At 38.8% G+C, this 15,016-nt stretch overlaps 1 protein-coding gene across 4 annotated transcripts in view; it reads left to right on the forward strand.

Annotated features, from left to right (window-relative positions):
* Nucleotides 1-15,016, forward strand: part of ank2a (ankyrin 2a, neuronal) — an 80,041-nt gene that overhangs the window by 29,976 nt on the left and 35,049 nt on the right. For 2 of the 4 annotated variants that reach the window (XM_041982642.1, XM_041982643.1), the window contains exons 12-39: nt 9-206; nt 430-528; nt 649-747; nt 839-937; nt 1,123-1,320; nt 1,467-1,565; nt 2,876-2,974; nt 3,101-3,298; nt 3,435-3,533; nt 3,655-3,753; nt 3,858-3,956; nt 4,058-4,156; nt 4,286-4,358; nt 5,029-5,155; nt 5,303-5,381; nt 5,491-5,594; nt 7,173-7,208; nt 7,694-7,918; nt 8,084-8,182; nt 8,689-8,843; nt 9,083-9,294; nt 9,628-9,835; nt 9,958-10,054; nt 10,185-10,413; nt 11,283-11,408; nt 11,521-11,643; nt 11,750-11,782; nt 11,874-11,895. In XM_041982642.1, coding sequence (XP_041838576.1) covers nt 9-206; nt 430-528; nt 649-747; nt 839-937; nt 1,123-1,320; nt 1,467-1,565; nt 2,876-2,974; nt 3,101-3,298; nt 3,435-3,533; nt 3,655-3,753; nt 3,858-3,956; nt 4,058-4,156; nt 4,286-4,358; nt 5,029-5,155; nt 5,303-5,381; nt 5,491-5,594; nt 7,173-7,208; nt 7,694-7,918; nt 8,084-8,182; nt 8,689-8,843; nt 9,083-9,294; nt 9,628-9,835; nt 9,958-10,054; nt 10,185-10,413; nt 11,283-11,408; nt 11,521-11,643; nt 11,750-11,782; nt 11,874-11,895 — 3,433 coding nt within the window. The remainder of the gene's footprint in view (nt 1-8; nt 207-429; nt 529-648; nt 748-838; nt 938-1,122; nt 1,321-1,466; nt 1,566-2,875; nt 2,975-3,100; nt 3,299-3,434; nt 3,534-3,654; nt 3,754-3,857; nt 3,957-4,057; nt 4,157-4,285; nt 4,359-5,028; nt 5,156-5,302; nt 5,382-5,490; nt 5,595-7,172; nt 7,209-7,693; nt 7,919-8,083; nt 8,183-8,688; nt 8,844-9,082; nt 9,295-9,627; nt 9,836-9,957; nt 10,055-10,184; nt 10,414-11,282; nt 11,409-11,520; nt 11,644-11,749; nt 11,783-11,873; nt 11,896-15,016) is intronic. The other 2 variants (XM_041982644.1, XM_041982645.1) reach the window with 1 other exon arrangement.

Raw genomic sequence — 15,016 nt, forward strand, 5'->3', positions numbered from 1 at the left:
CCATACAGAACGGACTGTCCCCACTGCACATGTCAGCCCAGGGAGATCACATAGAGTGTGTGAAACTCCTGCTGCAACACAAGGCGCCCGTTGATGATGTTACATTGGACTACCTCACGGCGCTACATGTCGCAGCTCACTGTGGCCACTACAGAGTTACCAAACTCCTCCTAGACAAGAAAGCCAATCCTAATGCTAGAGCGCTGGTAGGGACATGAACAAGAACATAAGTATTATAAAGGATTGATAAATAAATGCAAATTGATGTTTACAGAGAGTCAAATGTCTGGGGATTCACCAGAGTATAGTTTATAAATAAGTTTTTCAATAAATGTCCATTGGTGAAGAGCAATTAACATTAGTCTAGCTATAAATCATACAGAAAAGTAATGTATACCAGTTAAATCTTCAAATGTGCTTCTCTACTAGAATGGTTTTACTCCTCTCCACATTGCCTGTAAGAAGAACCGAGTGAAGGTCATGGAACTGTTAATTAAATATGGCGCCTCCATCCAGGCAATCACTGAGGTGAGTTTTATGAAGATGGTATGTGGAAAACCAATTTTTTTCCTTTTATCGCTGCACATTTAAAACCCCTCACCTATCTTCTTTGTTCCCATATCTCTCCTCTCTCTTTTTTCGTTCCAGTCTGGATTGACTCCCATCCATGTAGCTGCTTTCATGGGTCACCTCAACATTGTTCTACTTCTGCTGCAGAATGGGGCCTCTCCTGATGTCCGTAACATTGTGAGTAGTGCCCACAGCTATTCTAGCATGCTTTGTTTTTCATTCAGCTCTGTGTATTCATGCTCTTTAATGTTGTGTCTTTGCATATCAGCGTGGTGAGACAGCTCTTCACATGGCAGCACGAGCAGGTCAGATGGAAGTGGTTCGCTGTTTGCTGAGAAATGGAGCGTTGGTGGATGCCATGGCCAGGGTGAGTCAGCATTATTAAACACAGTTTCCTTTGGTTTAACGGTAAGACCCGTTCACTGATTTGCAGAAAAATCTAGTATATGGCTACATTTTTGCTTTTTTTTTCCTACTCCATTACTTTCATACTTTTTTCTCCAATTTTCCTTCTCTGCTTACACATTCCACCTTTCCAACTTTCAACCACAGGAGGACCAGACACCACTCCACATTGCATCCCGTTTAGGAAAAACTGACATTGTCCAGCTGCTGCTACAGCACATGGCCCATCCAGATGCTGCCACCACCAATGGCTACACTCCTCTCCACATTTCAGCCAGAGAGGGTCAGGTAGAGACTGCTGCCGTACTGCTGGAGGCTGGAGCCTCACACTCACTGGCCACTAAGGTGAGCCAAAGGTAGAAAGTGATGCATAAAGACAGTGATTGACAGACAGAGACACAGATTGTGTGATTATGCAAATTAATGCAAAGACAACAACACAGAAGTTTGGAAACGTAGTAGATGAATGTGCCTCCCTTCTACCTCCACAGAAAGGATTCACTCCCTTACATGTAGCAGCAAAATATGGAAGCCTTGATGTAGCAAAACTTCTCCTTCAACGTAAAGCTCTTCCTGATGATGCTGGGAAGGTAATCTGAAGACGTACAGTTGCTTTTTTGTCAATGTTTCAGGTTATGTCAGAGTGCTATAAAGTTCTCATAGAAATTGACTGCTACTTTCTTGTTGCATTTTTTTTTTTTATTTCAGCACTCAGTTGTGACTCACTATGCTCAGATGAGATCATGCATGTGCTATGACTAACAAACTCTTCCCCTGTCCAGACCCTTCCAAACTCCTGACCCCTTGGTCCAGATTCCTGCAGCTTTGCAGATGTTTCTCTGCTGCAACACACCAGACTCAAATCAGTGGGTCATTAGATGCTTGTGCTGTACTTGACAACAAGCTGTTAAAAAACTTTTATTTGAATCAGGTGTGTTGCAGCAGGGAAACATCTAAAACTTGCAGGACACCGTATCTTTTCCTCTGCACAGATACAAAAAACTTAGATGTTGCTTTGGCCACCAATGTAAACTGAAACCATGCATCTGGTCTCCAGAGTGACTGTGACTTGCTTTGTTCTCTACCAAATTTACAGGCAAGGCTTTGTTTGAGCTTAGAGTTGCTATTAGCATTTATTTAGTATTTTAGCTTATGTGATTTCTTCTGTTTATGTAGATCTCCTGGTTGATTTATAATGCATTAAAAGGCACATTGAACTTTGATGGAAGTCACTCAGTAACTTGGTACGGAGTAAGCCTCCATAGCAAAGGCTAAGCCTATACGTAAATACAAAGTCAAAATAAAATATTTTATTTTCAATGATTTATGTTAAATATTGATGATGCTGACTAAAAGGTTATAGTTCAGCAATGATTGAAAATGTTAATATTTGAATTTGATACTAACATATGACCACTGTCTATGTTCTATAATTCCTTGTTACCCCACAGTAAAAAGTGACAAGGCTGCTTTCCTTTCCAATAAAGCCCAGACTGGTCTGACTGGTTTGCTGTTGCCTGATCAGGCTCTCCCTATCAGTTCTTCAACAATTAAAAAAGAAAATTCAAGAAAAGGTTGAACTATGTGCAAAATAAGTATCCGTCCCCCTTGCAGAACAAGTCATCCACATTTTTAATAATTTCCAGAACCTAAACTATATAAAATTGACTCACCACACGCTGGTGCATAAACAATGTCTCATGTAAGACTGGTCTAATAAAACCTCTGAAACATCAGTAGGATGCTGATATAAGTAAGCGATAGAAACAATTTGTATCTTTACTATGGATTTATTATGTAACTAGAATCAAACTGGTGTTTAGAAGGAAATTTGATGGGAAAATTATAAAGTCATGTTTTATCATAAAATATAAATTAAGTGACTTGCTCTCTTTGACAGAATGGCCTTACTCCACTACATGTAGCAGCTCACTATGACAACCAAGATGTGGCTCTGCTGCTGCTGGACAAAGGAGCATCACCTCATGTCACTGCAAAGGTAAGTCAAATTTAAACTTATTTAGGTACCCGAGAGTAAGAATGAACTGACATGCCATGTTCATTTTAGGAAGCATTTGCTCATTGATTTCAGATAGTATTGAACAGCTAACTTTCTCCTTTTCAGAATGGCTACACTCCTCTCCACATTGCAGCCAAAAAGAACCAAGCAAACATTGCATTAGCACTGCTGCAGTATGGAGCAGAAACCAATGTTCTAACCAAGCAAGGAGTCAGCCCTTTGCATCTGGCAGCCCAAGAAGGACATACTGAGATGGTCAGCCTACTGCTGGACAAAGGAGCTCATGTCAACACTGCTACCAAGGTGACACATTCGAAAGAAGCTTTCATTTTCATTTATGTTAATATTGTAAGCCACTTGCTTATCCATACACTGTGAAGATTTGCATGCCTGCTGGTTGCAAATGTACACTGACAGATCTGAGCTTTATGTGTTACAGAGCGGGTTGACTCCTTTGCATCTCACAGCCCAAGAAGACAGGGTCAATGCAGCAGAAGTACTGGCTAAACACGATGCTAACTTGGACCAACAAACTAAAGTACTCACAAGCAGCACTTGCCTAAATCAGCTATCATGTTATCATGTTTTTCAAGGCTGTCGCTGAAGTATTCGTGTTTGGAAATAAATACTTTTCCTTTTTCTGTGCTTTCACATCACAGCTTGGATACACTCCTTTGATCGTGGCATGTCATTACGGAAACCTGAAAATGGTGAACTTCTTACTGCAACAAGGCGCCAACGTCAACACCAAAACCAAGGTAGAAGTCATATCACTGTAAACTCATCTTAGTTTAAACTGCAAGCAGAGAATGTTACTTGTTACAGCAAGTAAACTTTATTTCACCCTTTTTTTATTGTACAGAACGGTTACACACCACTGCACCAGGCGGCACAACAAGGGAACACTCACATAATCAATGTTTTGCTACAGCACGGGGCCAAACCCAACACCACTACAGTGGTAAGATAGAAAAGACCATCTGGAGTGTTCTACTCTCATTTAAAGTATCTTCTATCAGAGAAAGAAAATCACATCTGGTTTTCCCAAACTCTGTCTGTAAGAACGGGAACACTGCCCTGTCGATTGCCAGACGCCTGGGTTACATCTCTGTGGTGGACACACTGAAAGTTGTCACTGAAGAAGTAATTACTACCACAACGGTGAGTTATCTTTAGATTAACAGATCTGGAGCCACTAAGTTTTCTCCTATATTTCATCTAATCTAACTGAAACATTCTGTGTTTTTGTTTTGTTGTCTTATTTTTGTCTATGAATGGAAATTGTGTCAGACGGTGACAGAGAAACACAAACTCAATGTTCCAGAGACCATGACTGAGATCCTTGATGTGTCTGATGAAGAAGGTTAGTTATTCGTAACGGAGGAAGCAAAAAAAAAAAAAAAATCAAAACACATGAACTTACTCTGCCCCAGTCCACATAGAGCTCACTGTTTAAAAAAAGAACAAAGGTTGAAGTTAGTGGTGTTATATAATCACACCCTGAAGAAGAAAGTGTCATCCCCTGTTTTTCTCTGTGCAGTGACAATAAATAATGCAGTTTTACATGAGTCCTTAAAATTGTCATATTTCATAGCTCTGAAAGTGGAAGAAGAGCCTCTATCTGAGATGTCAGTGGAGCTGGAAGGTACTGCTAAATGCTCTGCTTTGCTGGCTTGGTGTGCAGTGTTACGTCTAATTTCTGAAAACACAAGACAATTAGAAAAAGAAAAACAAAAAATCATGAGAATTTTGTCTTTGACCTTGTGCTTTCTACTAAAGCTCTCTACAGCTCATAGACTGTAATAAACTCCTTCTTTGCTCTGACATTCTACATGAGGATTTTGGAGGACATGGGAGATGTAAAGATGATTGTAACAATTATGATGACTGCTTTATTTTAAGCTGCAGCATGCACTAATTTAATAACACTGAATCTTCTTAACCAGGTTCTCAAAAGGGTTCATTACCTGATTTTATTTGCTCATGAGAATTGTTGGAATATTTGTAAGGTAGCATATATGTGTCTTTGTCAGGTGAGGACACTATGACAGGTGATGGAGGAGAGTATCTGAGAGCAGAGGACCTCCGAGAACTGGGAGACGACTCTCTGCCAGGACATTATCTGGATGGCTTCAGCTACATGAGCCACAACCTGGACAGGTCATAAAGAGCACACATGCATTTTCTTTTTAGTCTTACGTTTGATTTTTTTTATGTGATATAAATAAAGGTGATGTCACCTCACGTTTACTGACCAAATACAAAGATATTTATTTCAGGGAATCAGAATATGTTGTTTCCCTTCAGGCCCCAGCACACTCCTATCCATCAAAGCTTCCACCAGAGAGACGGAGTTCTCATTGAAGACTTGTTGACAAGCCACCAGGTGAGTGCAAAGCACACAAACAGTTGTATGTTACTATTTAACCTAAAATATCTTCAGACATAAGACTTGGATTCCACCAACTGTCCTGCTGATGTTTGTCGGTCGGCAGGTGTCTGCGCTGTCTAGAGAGCATGACAAGGACTCGTTCCGGCTGAGCTGGGGTGCCGAACACCTTGATAATGTTGTACTGTCCTCCAGTCTGCTGCACTCTGGGTATACCAATACACACACATACATACATGTTTAAATGAGCTAAATTAAATTGAAATGTCCAGACTTCACACACTTGCAGACTTAACAGCTGCTTTCCCATAATGTCAAGAAGTGTGGAGGGATTTCCAAATCCAAAAGAGGTCTCAAGTTGACTTTTTGTGGATTTTCAGAAGATCTATTTAAGGTGCAGACTTCGTCAGTCATTCCTAGAGAAATTATGCTCTATCTGATTTCATACTGATGTAAATTTGTAAAGTAAGAGTAGAAAGCAGCTAAATGAGAGAACATATGTGAGTTTATTTTGGCCTATTTGCACATTAAGGCTCCTGTGACATTGATGTTGATGCTACTTATGCAGCATTTTAATTTAACCCCTTAATGCTGTATGTATCATATATTATACAATTTCTGAGACACTTTATGGTAAAAACTAAAAACCCAGTTGTACTTGCTCTGATACTTGTTTTCTGCCCCCTGGTGGATATTTTTGACACTACAATAATTTTGATAAAACACACAGTAATAAACTAACTATACAAAAAAAAATTTAATTTTTCTTTAGAATTATGTTACAGGGCCAAAAGAAACTTCAGATTTGTTTTTTGGATCAGGTTAAAAAGGGTTTAGAGGGTTAGGAGAACACAACAAATTTGAATAACTTAAAGGATTCTGTGTAATAAAGTAGCCAATCTCATGCACAAATTGCATTACATTACATTAAAATTCTGTAAAAAAAATCCCTGAGAATTCTCTCTTAAATGAGCCAAACTTTCCATTAATCTTCATAGAAACACATGATGCAATTCATATCCTCACTGTCTGTAACCCTTGCAGACTTGGCATAAAAGAGGAGCATATCACTGTATGTAGAAAGGTTTGTTGGGGTGTTTGCAAATTTTTAGGAGGGACATTTATATTCAGACTAAGAACCTTTTTCAGTGTGCAAAGCTGTACACATTAGGTTCATAAACTATAACTGTGAACATCTGCTGTTTTGCTTCATGTATGTGCACCTGCGCATCATGTCTAAGTGGTGGCTGCATGCTGCAGCAATCACAGCTTCACACTGATTTTGTATGACAAAATTTAAAAAAAACATCTCCTGGCTTCTGAGACTTAAATTATAAAATTATTCTTCAGGCCTATGTTGTGTCTCTGCAGTGTTTAAGACACATTTCTATAAAAGAAATATCACATCAAAAACAGCCCCATTTATGAGCGTTTGCATCTGCATAAGCTAAGTAAAGCAAATTTCATGGTCAAGAAATTGAACACATTGTTCGTTCTGCTTGTCACCTTGACTAAAAAAAGGCCCCGACAGAAATCCATTGTGTCACTGCCGAATCAACTTTACTTTTTCTTCTGTTATTTCTCAGCCTTTCACGTCTGTGTTTCCTGCTTCTTCTTCTTTAATTTATGCTGCTGTGTATTCTTGTGTCCAGTCAGATTTGTCTCACTTTTACTCATTTTTTATTCTCTCTTTCTCTTTTTGTTTACTCTCTTGTCACTTCTTTTCCATTCTACTGTCTTGGTTTTGTTTGTGGTTGTGTTTGTGTGTCTGTTGTGTTCTGCTTCTAGCCGTTCCTCTCCATGCCTAGACCATGACAACAGCAGGTGATACTCTTTATTTTTTGGCATCGTTCTCCTTTTTATATCCTTTGTGGTCTTACTAGTTATCAAAAGCAAACTCCTCATAACCATCCTGATTCTCTGCATGATTTCAGAATGCATGACTTTATATTACCTGGCCTCAGTATTTTTTTAGCTAAAGATACTCATATCAATTTTTTTTATCCTTTTATGCTGATCTGAATGTATTAATCTTGACAATCTCCTGACAAATAATCACAACAGGATTTATATTTAATATATTTGGAATGAGTACACAGTACTTAGTAGTACTTGCCACTTAAGACTTAATGTTTGATGTTGTTGTGCTAATGTCTCTACTTGTGTCATAAATGTCGCCTGTGGCTCTTTGCTTTCTTTGCTTTGTCTGCATGGAGGTTTCTCCAACAAACTAAACATATGTTTATGTGTTATATTAATCAGTTGAGCCAAACTACCAGTTTATCCTTTGCTGGAATGTCTTTCTTTAGTTTCCTGGTCAGCTTCATGGTAGACGCCAGAGGCGGAGCTATGCGTGGTTGTCGTCACAATGGCCTGAGAATCATTGTACCGCCAAGAAAGTGCTCCGCACCTACGCGAGTGACATGCAGGCTGGTCAAGAGGCATCGTTTGGCCTCAATGCCCCCTATGGTGGAGGGTGAAGGGTTGGCTGGTCGAATCATAGAAGTTGGACCCACTGGAGCTCAGTTCTTGGGGTACGTGAAGGTTTTAGTGTGTGTGTGTGTGTGTGTGTGTGTGTGTGCGCGTAGACTGTGTCAGAGTTTGTGTTTGTGTATTTGCTTGTGTGACTGTGTTAACACAGTTGTGTTGTGCGTTCATATTGTCTTCTTCGCTTCTTCTCTGTGCTGCGTATGGATTAGTAAGCTCCACCTTCCTACAGCTCCGCCCCCTCTGAATGAGGGCGAGAGCTTGGTCAGTCGCATCCTGCAGCTGGGTCCTCCAGGAACCAAGTTCCTCGGGTAGGATCATGGAAAAGGGACACTGTGCCACTTTGGAATCCTGGTCAAATGCCCACCCATATATTTTCCCATCTGTGCCCCTTAAGATGTATACTTTTTCATAATTACACTATTTTTAGAAGCTTCTTTTCCCCATTGTCATTATTTTGTTAGTTTTTCTTCATTTCCAATTAGACATTTTTACTGATAACCTGAAGCTACCTGATGTGTCATCGTATTGTGTTGACCTACCTCCATGTTTTTCTTTGTTTCCAGTCTTGTTTCTATTTGGATTCTGCCCGTCTGATTTGGAATTGATGTTCTCTTTGTGTTGATGTGTTCTTCTTATTACTTTTCATGACTCTTTGTTGCCCTTAGCATGAATTGTTCAAATTTGAATTATGGGTTCTTTTTTTTGTTTTGTATGATCCTGCATATGTCCTCCCACATCATATCTGATGTTACATCTGAAGTCAACTCTTACTAAGTCCAATTTGCATTTGATTTCACTTTTTAACCTCTTTTAGGCCCGTGATTGTAGAGATTCCCCATTTTGCTGCTCTGCGGGGCACGGAGAGAGAGCTTGTCATCTTGAGGAGTGAAACAGGAGAAAGCTGGAAAGAACACCACTGTGACTTCACTGAGGAGGAGCTGAACCAGATACTTAATGGCATGGATGAAAGTACGGGACTATGATGGGAAGCAGTGATTGATGATCGGATATCATATCACACAGCATTTCTGATGCAAGAATACATGATGGCAAATCAGTGCAGGAACCTGCAGCCACAAAATAATCAAACAGGATCCAGTTACACAGCGAAACAGGACAGAATTTATATCTTAAAACACTTGGATGATAATATGAAGCAGGACTAATGGTGAAGCAATTTACTGACAATGCATGTTTATTTGTCACAGAACTGGATTCCCCTGAAGAGCTTGAGAAGAAAAGAATATGCCGCATCATCACAAGAGACTTCCCGCAGTATTTTGCTGTGGTGTCCAGGATAAAGCAGGATAGTCATTTGATTGGTCCAGAGGGCGGGGTCCTCAGTAGTACTCTAGCGCCCCAGGTCCAGGCTGTCTTTCCTGAGGGCGCCCTTACAAAGAAGATTAGAGTTGGACTTCAGGTACACACAGAACAGAAAAATTGTGTTCAGACTGATGGGTAAAACAATGTGGAAACCTTATGAATATTTCTCCATATGTTGGTTCTTGTTAGAATACAGGTTGTGAAAAGGTTTTGGTGTTTTTTTATGTTGTCCATGTCAAAATTACAAACAAAAAATGTCCCAAAAATCTGGTCCCATTCCCTCTGATTCTGCAGATTCATATGCAAAATCCGCTCAAAAAGATTACTAGTGTACCAGCAATAGCAGCAGATCAATAAACTATTCAGAATTATAGCTTCTACTAAAGATGATACTTTATTTTATTTATTTATTTATTTTACTTTGTTCCAGGCTCAGCCCATCAATGTTGAGGTTGTAAGAAAGATTCTTGGCAACAAAGCCACATTTAGTCCTATTGTCACATTGGAGCCAAGACGGAGGAAATTCCACAAACCAATCACCATGACAATCCCAATTCCCCAAAGCTCCAACAGTGAGGGACCCAGCGCTGTGTTCAATGGGGAGACACCTACTCTACGTTTACTTTGCAGTATTACAGGTAAACATGGGAAAACTCTTATTAACCTATGTTTGGAAGTCATATTTTCCCTTTCCAAAAATTACAAAAACTGAGCCAGTGTAACAAACTTAATTAGAAGCCCCCACCACTTTATGTTTCAGGTGGAACCACTCCTGCCCAGTGGGAGGACATTACTGGCTCCACACCTCTCACCTTTGTCAACCAATGTGTTTCCTTCACTACAAATGTGTCAGCAAGGTAAGCACTTTATTTATCTTAAAAAAAAATGAGGCATCTTACACCTAACGATGTAATCTATTTCTGAGCTCGGTGTTCACCCTGAGTATATCTGCCAGTAACAAACTAAATGTCTGCTTCCTGTTTACAGGTTCTGGCTGATAGACTGCAGACAGGTCCAGGAGTCTGTTAGTTTTGCCTCTCAGCTCTACAGAGAAATCATCTGTGTCCCATACATGGCTAAATTTGTCATCTTTGCTAAGACGCTGGACCCCATTGAGGCTCGCCTGCGCTGTTTCTGCATGACAGATGACAAAATGGACAAAACCTTGGAGCAGCAAGAGAATTTCACTGAAGTTGCCCGCAGCCGAGATGTTGAGGTGAAGTGTCATGATGGGGAAAGCATAAGTAGAGGGAACAGTGAGAATAAGTCAGGACTGTTTTGTACTTCTAACAAAACGCAGGAGAAATTTGGGAAAGTACCAACATTATAAAAGAGGGTCTTGCAGAAAAAGTTTGGGAACCACTGTTTTAACTCGTGACTGAAACCACACTAAAGTAAAGTTTTCAAATTTTCAAATAATCTGGCTGGAGATCGAATTACTGCTGTGTGCATATGTTCAGTGGGGTTAGGACTGGCTTAGGCTTTTAGCTCATGCTGCAAAGTATGGGCTTTGATAGTACCGGAAGAACCCAATACACAGAAGAAGAAACCAGAAACAACAGAGAATAAATAAGGACTGCGTGCAACAGTATCTCAACAGGAACCCCAGTCCAATATTTTCACCCATTATAACAAAGTCTCACATAATTTGAACAGTAATTTTAATCATGTCCAGAATTTATATACTAGAATAAGAAGATTAGTCCAACTAAATGGCCTAGATGAACTGCAACTGTAGCTTCACTTTACTGTATATGGAAAATACATGAACTGGCAAATTAGTCTGTAGCCTCACTGAGGTGGGATTAAAAATAGAACAGATTAAAGAATAAATTACACACACAAACACACACACACACACACACATATATATATATATATATATATATATAAATATATAGTAAACTAAAGGTTACATTTGTGGAGTAAATTAGAATCTGCTTCAGCTTATTGAAGCTGAAGCAGATTCTAATTAATGCTGACTTGTATTTGTGTATTTAATGATATACCAGTGCTGTTTTAAAATATTATACGTAGACCATAATGGATGTTTGAGCTTTAAAAATGTGTTTTATCCATACACAGGTGCTGGAGGGAAAACCTATATATGCCGACTGCTTTGGAAACCTGGTGCCACTTACCAAGAGTGGACAGCACCATGTGTTCAGTTTCTTTGCCTTCAAAGAGAACAGACTGGCCCTCTTTATTAAAGTGAGACTGCAAAATAAACTAACACATTTGGAAATTCACAGTTCTTTTCTCAGAGATTCAAAAATCAAAAGACATCATATTTCATAAACTAATAAGACTTAATATTGAACAGATCAGGGACACGGCACAGGAGCCATGTGGTCGACTGTCCTTTACCAAGGAACCACGCACATACCGATGTCTTAACCACAATGCTATCTGCAACCTAAACATCACTCTGCCAGCATACTCGAAGGTAAGTCTGAAAAAGCTTAATTTGCACTGAAATAACAATATTCATCACCGCTTCTAGCTTAAATGACCACAATGTTGCTTTCATCTTGTTTTATTCCCTTGTCCAGGAGTCTGACTCAGACCCGGATGGAGATGATGAGGTAAACAGAGTTTAAATAGCAACTGTTTTAAAGAAAGAGGGATACCATAATTAGTTTTGTGACTAACTAGTTTTTAATCCTGTTTTTGCAGAGTGAAAAAAGCGAAAAGAAATGTAAGTTTACGTTTGACTGTTAGAAATGAATGATGTGTAGTTTTTTTCCACAAACAGTAATATCTGAAATGCATGAAGGATTCAGACATTCAAGATCAAAAACATTTTTAAGGCTCTCATGATATATGTTATAAAGCATTCTTTAAAAATCAGAAGTAAAAAAAGATAAAATTATTTATCATAAAGGTTGTGATGTCTTTGTTAACCTGCTATGTTTGTTTATATTAATTCTGCTGTATTATTTTGCTCTACTAACACTGTATTTACATGTTTGTTAATGGCAGCTATGCTATGGCTGTATACCTTCAACCCAGACACTACTGACTCTCTCCTCCCACTACTATTTACACCTCTTCAATAATTTAATTTGTTTTGTTTTTTTGTTTTTCGTTAATCATGAAGATCAAAATAATACTACTTATGCAAATCCACTCCAGACTACTTTGATTTTGTGGTATTTATATATAAATTTAGTCTAAACGTAAAAACAATACATAGTAATATGTAAGAAGTATTAATTTTGATCTTTTTTTCCACTTTCCATCTCTAACAGTATAGCTTAAAAGAAAACATCTTTTGTTCTGTACAAACATAATTAACAAGCATTATACAGTTGTTATTTATTCCCAGTGTTTCCTTTTATTGCTGGTTCATTCTTATTGCTATCAAACATTTTGCATGACTTTGACCATAATACACTTTTTTTAATTTAATTTCCACATTCAGTTTGCATTTTGCATTATTTCATTTGCATCAAAAACACAACAAATTCGTTTCTATATAAGTTAATAGAGCTATAAGGTCACAAAACATAACAAATATAAAAGCATCATTTACAAATTCTCAATCTTGTAACCAAATAAAATTACAAACATCATAAATAAAATGTTAATTCTACTTTACACATTTTACAATATTGCTTACAGATAATGAATATTTTGAGTAGAGCATTATGAGTGACATTATTTGACATTATCTAACTGCTTGTCTCACATGTTTCTCTAAACCCCCTTAATTTTATTTAAATGATTCTTATAGACAGACATAACTTTGTCAGCAGCAATTTTGAGAAGGTTTGCTTGTCTGTTATCGCTTCTTGTTGTCCTTCTGTTACATATGAGAGTTTCTCTGTTTCATTTAGTCCTGTTTTTTGTGTCAGACATCCAAATACAAAGTATAGATTAATGTCATTCTTGTCCACTTTCTACCTATCTTTTGTTTCTCCTTGTGCTTTGCTTACGCTGTTGCTGCTCTTCTCCCCTTCAAACTTTTCTGGACTACTTTATCATCTTCTTTTTGGCCTTCTTTTCAAGACCTTCTTATCTTCTGCCCTATCAGTCATCTTCTTACTCTGTGAACTTAACATGGATTTTTGATGGCATTATCTTGATGACAGTTTTCTGATGTCTCTCTTTCCCACTTCATTTGTCCCTTATGTCCTTTACCCTTTTTGGTTCTGAAACTTTCCTCATTGAAGACGATGAGTCTGCGTCAACTGATACACTCTCCTTGAGAGCTAATCAACCTCTTGACCCTGCAACTCTTGCAAGTCCAGACCTTCTGTCAGACATTTCAGACATCAGAAGCTCTGCAGCTTTTACTGCAGATGTATATAAGGAGAGAATTGAAGTTGGAGGGTTGGAAGAGAGAGACCAGTTTAAGCCAGACAAAGGAGACTATTTACTGTATGAGGCAAAAGTTTCTGAACCACTCTCAGAATATTTTGTTAAAACTTTAAGCAGAACTGACACAGAGGAGAAAGACTTAACAGACATGATCTCAAACTTCCATACAGACATGGAAGACAGCCTAGAACAGAGACTTGCTCTGACATATAGTTCTCAGGAAGATCTTGCTCAAGACAGACCTGAGCAGGCAAAGCGTGATGGCAAACGGCGTCCCCCTGAAATCAAGAAACCTATAAGAAAGAAACTTAGAGATAGAGAACACTCTAGATGTAGCAGCTCTGAAGGAGAGCTACAAAGAATGAGTTCTGAGGAGTCTTTGGAGGGTGATGCTCTTCTCAAGGATAGTGCTCTTGTAACCACCTCATTAATAGAGCCTCCAGCCTCTCCTCTAGTTGTTGAGACACCTATAGGGTCAATAAAGGACAGAGTTAAAGCTTTAGAGAACAAAGCTGAAGAACAGGAGAGCCAAAAGAAAACTCTAGGTTTAGCAAGTGAGTCAAAATCTTCTGTCACCACAAATAAGGCAGAGGAAGTAATGCCAGAACTTCCCAAAGTTCCCAAGTCACCTAAATCTCCAAGATCGCAGACAGAAAGATTAGAAGAGACTATGTCAGTACAGGAGCTCATGAAAGCTTTCCAAACAGGGCAGGACCCATCAAAATATAAATCTGGACTTTTTGAACACAAAGCAGTAGTTTCTTCTCATACTACAACAATGATATCTGAATCAGCAGATTCTGAAAAGCCAGAGGAGACAGAAAAGCATCCTACACATGAGCCCGAATCACACATCGAGACTCAGACCCCCATCACTCTCCGTCAACAGAGTGATGTAAAGAAACGTGATGAAACAGACATAAGGGATGAATCTAGAAATAATGTTGAGGAAACTCTATTAACTTCAGAAAAGGTTTCCACTGGAAAGACAGTTACATTTGCTGATACAGTACTGTATGATGTTGAAAATGATAGCCCACAAAGAGAGGTGCATGACAAGGAGACAGTGTCCGTGAAAGAGCGGATGAAAATATTCCAAACTGTGAAGGATATCCCAGAAACTAAGCCACAGCCTTCAGAACGCAAAACAATGGCTCCAAAAATTATATCTGAATCGGAAGCCTCTGAAAAGATACAGCTAACTGAACCCCATGCTGATAAATTGCTGGTAATATCAGATGACACCTTTTCTGGACAGATAACACAGTCTGCAGATAAAATTCAGTATGACCCAGGGTATGGTGACCCACAAAGAGAGGAGCCAGAGAAGCAAACTATGTCTGTGAAGGAGTTGATGAAAGCATTTCAGAGAGAACAGGACACTTTGCAAAGTCAAATTGGACTACTTGAATCAGTACATCCTGGAGAGATTCAGGGAACTGAACAAAATTATATCTATAAATATGAAACACTGGATGGAACTACTGATGAATCCC

The sequence above is a fragment of the Melanotaenia boesemani genome, chromosome 4, assembly GCF_017639745.1.
Source record: "Melanotaenia boesemani isolate fMelBoe1 chromosome 4, fMelBoe1.pri, whole genome shotgun sequence".
NCBI classification, from domain to species: Eukaryota; Metazoa; Chordata; class Actinopteri; order Atheriniformes; family Melanotaeniidae; genus Melanotaenia; species Melanotaenia boesemani.